Below are 4,523 nucleotides of genomic sequence, written 5' to 3' on the forward strand. Positions count from 1 at the left end.
TACCTCGGGGAAATTAGAAAAGTTACATATGTCACGAAATCAAATTTTATTCTACATGAGCACATCTAAAACGTTGATAGAAAATAGAATATATCAGGTATAACCATAAAATCAATCATCTAAGTACAGTAAAACCAACAAAATCGAAAAAAAAAAACAGAAAAGTAAAACTTTAAAGGTTTTTGTATAACTACAAACTAAGTGAAACTATATGCACGAAAATCCTTCACCAAAAAATCCCGCCCAGTTTTTTGAATTTCCCCACCCATTTTTTCGATTTTTGACTTTCCACAAAATCGATGCGGAGGTGACGTAGACGTGTATTAAACCCTCCATTTACCTCAGCCAATCTCTCTCTCTCTACTATTCAATCTCTCTCTAGATTTCTCTCTACAACCGGTCCCTCTTCTTTCTAGATTTCTAGGTTACTTAGAATCATGACTCATCCAGACGAGGAGTATAGGCAGATGAAGGCTTGGAAGAGAGACACCAACATGCTTGGCTGCGTGGCGGATGCCGAGTGTGGGATTCCGACCAGATGCCCTTGTGGGGGGACAATCATCAACGAGGTGTCTCGGAACCTGAAGTATCCAACCGATTTTGATACTTTACCGGGGAGAAAATACTTCACTTGCAAAAATTATGAGGTAATCTATGGAAAACGCCCAGACTTTTTATTGATACTTTCGGGTTTTGATACATTCCCGTTTTACGTCTAGAATGATGGCTTCCATTTCCGTCAACCATGGGTCTTCGGAGTCCAGGAAGAGGTTGAAATGTTAAGGAAGCGCATGGATGCGATGGCTGCAGAGATTGTTGAACTGAAGTATAATCTAACCCGTTAGAATCCCACCACTCCATGAGATGCGTCCGGTCCATGACATTAGTCTACTATCTGTAGTTGTTGTTTGCTTGAGATTATGTTCTTATGTTGTTGTTGTTTACTAAAGTTTCCCTATTCTCCCTCATTCACGATCTACGAAATATCATAAATTAACGAAGTTACACTAAGTTGAAAGTGACACTTACTAAAGTTTCCCTATTCTCCCTCTTTCACGATCTACAAAATATCATAAATTCACGAAGTTACACTAAGTTGAAAGTGAAACTTACTAAAGTTTCCCTATTTTCCCTCTTTCACGATCTACGAAATATCATAAATTCACGAAGTTACACTAAGTTGAAAGTGAAACTTACACTAAAGTTTCCCTATTCTCCCTCTTTCACGATCTACGAAATATCATAAATTCACGAAGTTACACTAAGTTGAAAGTGAAACTTACACTAAAGTTTCCCTATTCTTCCTCTTTCACGATCTACGAAATATCATAAATTCACGAAGTTACACTAAGTTGAAAGTGAAACTTACTAAAGTTTCCCTATTCTCCCTCTTTCACGATCTACGAAATATCATAAATTCACGAAGTTACACTAAGTTGAAAGTGAAACTTACACTAAAGTTTCCCTATTCTCCCTATTTCACGATCTACGAAATATCATAAATTCACGAAGTTACACTAAGTTGAAAGTGAAACTTACTAAAGTTTCCCAATATATAACATAAGTCTTAAATACCAGTCTTCAACATGAATATCCTTCAACATCAAACAAGAAAGTCATACAAACCGAATAGAGTTCATCCACATTAAAACAACCACATACGGAATTCACTCGGTCTTCTTACCTACTTTCTTTGTCTTCGGCTTCTTCTGCTTCTTCTTAGCTGGTGCCTTCTTCTTAGCTGCTGCCTTCTTCTTAGCTGCCTCCTTTTCAACTGCTGCCTCGTTCTCAGCTGCTGCCTCCTTCTCAGCAGCTGCCTTCTTCTTAGCTGCCGCAACTGCCTTCTTCTCAGCAGCTGCCTTCTGCTTCTCTGCACCTCTGGTCCTCTTCTCTGCTGTCTTCTCCTCTGCTGCCCTGCTTCTTAGCTGAATGGGATTCTTCACATTATCACCACGGTCCACCTTAACCTTTTTCACAGGAACTGCTTCTTTGTCATCATCTTTTCTCGACCTCATTTTTTTCGTGTTTACCGACTCTGCTGCCTTAGTCTTTATTTTTTTCTCGGCCTCCACAGCATGTGCATACATCTCCGCATCATCATCATCCATGTCAACATCACCATATTCCCTCTGCACATCCTTTGAAATATCGAGAATGGTATCTTCAACATCATTGTCACTACCATCCTCTTCGTCTGGCTCGTTATTGTCACCACCATCCTCTTCCTCCGACTCCTTATCCCCACCCACATCAACATCCTCTTCCTCCGACTCCTTATCCCCACCCACATCACCATCCTCTTCTTCCGACTCGCTATTGTCACTACCATCACCATCATCTTGGACCGCCGGATTGTCACTTCCGGGAACACTCAACCTAAGACTTTTCACCTCCTCTTCTAGAAGACCTAGCTGCGTAGACAATGAAGTGACTTTTTCCTTCACTCCCTTCATAGCATCTCGAACTGCATCTCGGACTGCATTCATAAGCCGACCTTCCATCGCTTTTAAAGCCTCAGCTCCAGGAGTAGCTCCAGTAGCCTCCACCGAATCTGCATGAGCCTGACCAGATTGTGCATTATTCGTTGGTCCTCCGATAGGATTGGTGGGACCTTCAATCTGACCTGTGCGAGACTCAAAATCCATGCGGAACTGTTCTTCAAAGAAAACTTGTTTCTTCCCTTTCCGTATTATCTTCGCCAACGATCAACTGCTGCATCATCGGCATCATCGGCCCAACAACTCTCCTTGTCCATTCCTATGGTTTCCAGAAGTTCCTCCTCAGCTGCTGTTGCTACCAAGATACTCTCAATATCCTGTGGTAAAAACACAAAAAAGACTAATTACCTTAGTTTCACCAAGTTTTCATAAGTCTCATAAGTCCCTTCTCCTCAATTCGACTACACATAAAACATCAATTACCTTTGTATTATTACCAAGTTTATTGTTCACAGCTTTCAGACTGAATTCCTTGGTTCCACTTTTTCGTTTGTACTGTATCTTGCACATCCGCGGGCAACCACTGCTTGCACCATACACATCTTCTCGGAAATGGTTCCTCAAGTTTGGAATTGCCTCAAAGGCCAACAACTACCAACACAAAACAAAAAGACATTAACATCAATTAAACAACTATGTTGAAGAGAGCTTGAGAATACCTCCAGAGGGATAGGAAAGCTTGTAAAAACCCAACTCGTCGCCGCAACCCCGTTGCATTTGTCCAAAAAGCTAGAGACATCCTTCAAGTTATGTTCGAATGCATACCGCCCCCAAGGGAACGTTAAACACGCATCTAGGTCATCAACAACACGCAGGAAGAAACTGTCCACAGGTGATGCTCACTCACCACTTTTTCGGCCTCCGACAAGGATGCTGGCTAAGAAGAACAGAACGGCCATCTTCTTATGATCCTCAGATGGCTTTGATTTCATTGCCAACATCTGCTTCTCCAGGTCAGCGTATGTTACCCTTCTCCCTCCAAAATACTTGTTCATGAATGTTGTACCACCCAACCTCTCATGGTTGGGGGGATACTCATGGCAGTATAGACCAGAAATGAGTCCTAATTCTCTAAGAGAATATCGGATTGGGACGCCATTAACGACAAACCATAACTCATGCTTCTTCGCAACACAAGCTGATCGCAAAACGAGAACCCACATTCCCATCCACTTCTGCTTTCGGTTTTTAATATGGAAGAAATGTTGGAATTGTGGGTGCTCTATGAACCATTCCACCTCCTTCTCTTTCAGGATCGTTTGAATAGTTCTTATCGCCGTGTCAATGTAACACTTTCCTGAAAGCTTTAAAGACTTTTGATATTGGCTTGAATGAAAGTGCAACTTCAGCGGTAGCATGCCCTTTTCTTCGTCATCTACAACCTGCACTCAAGTGAGAACCGGATCACGTACGACATCTTACAACCATCAACATATAGTTTCAAAAACTTCGACTTAGTTCAGCAATCACTAACTCTAAATTCCACTTAGTTTTCCACACTTATCTAATCTTTCAAATCATCTATGTAAAAGTTTTCAATTTCAATACTTACCGAATCTGCATGCGACTCAGTTTCATGTTGTCGACTTGGAATTATCGCCCTTTCATCAGCTTCTTCGTCGTTTCTTCGGGGCTCTATTTCATCTCCGACTTCCTTCTCTTTTTCTCCTTCGTCTCCGACTTCCTTCTCTTTTTCTCCTTCGTCTCCGCCTTCCTTCTCTTTTTCTCCTTCGTCTACTTCTCTTGATTCCTCCCCTTCACCTTTTCCACTTGCATTTTCTTCGCTTTCATTTGCATCTTGGGGACTTTGGTCGGTTCCTGGGGCGACAGATTTGTCGATAATCCTTGGGTTTGCTTCATCTCCGGAGAATGAACCCATTACCATTTCATCTCCTACTACACTACTCGAGCCGTCTTCTTTTGCCTTCGTATCGTCTCGATTCATCATGATTTGGGTTTTTGATTGTCGATTGAGGATTCAAATTGAGTAGGGTTTTCAGAGAACTCGAAATTAAATTCTATAGC

At 41.6% G+C, this 4,523-nt stretch overlaps 1 protein-coding gene across 1 annotated transcript; it reads right to left on the minus strand.

The window, feature by feature from the left end:
- Positions 1 to 1,667: 1,667 nt before the first annotated feature.
- On the minus strand, positions 1,668 to 2,645 carry LOC106417044 (tol-Pal system protein TolA-like). The gene has a single exon (XM_013857909.1). The coding sequence runs from the start codon at positions 2,643 to 2,645 to the stop codon at positions 1,668 to 1,670; it is 978 nt and encodes a 325-aa protein (XP_013713363.1).
- Between the last annotated feature and the right edge of the window lie 1,878 nt (positions 2,646 to 4,523).

Source organism: Brassica napus, chromosome A1 (assembly GCF_020379485.1).
Source record: "Brassica napus cultivar Da-Ae chromosome A1, Da-Ae, whole genome shotgun sequence".
In the NCBI taxonomy this organism is placed as follows: domain Eukaryota; kingdom Viridiplantae; phylum Streptophyta; class Magnoliopsida; order Brassicales; family Brassicaceae; genus Brassica; species Brassica napus.

Coding starts and splice junctions, on each gene's coding strand:
- LOC106417044 (XM_013857909.1), bottom strand. CDS start 2,645: ATGGATTTTGAGTCTCGCACAGGTCAGATTGAAGGTCCCACCAATCCT.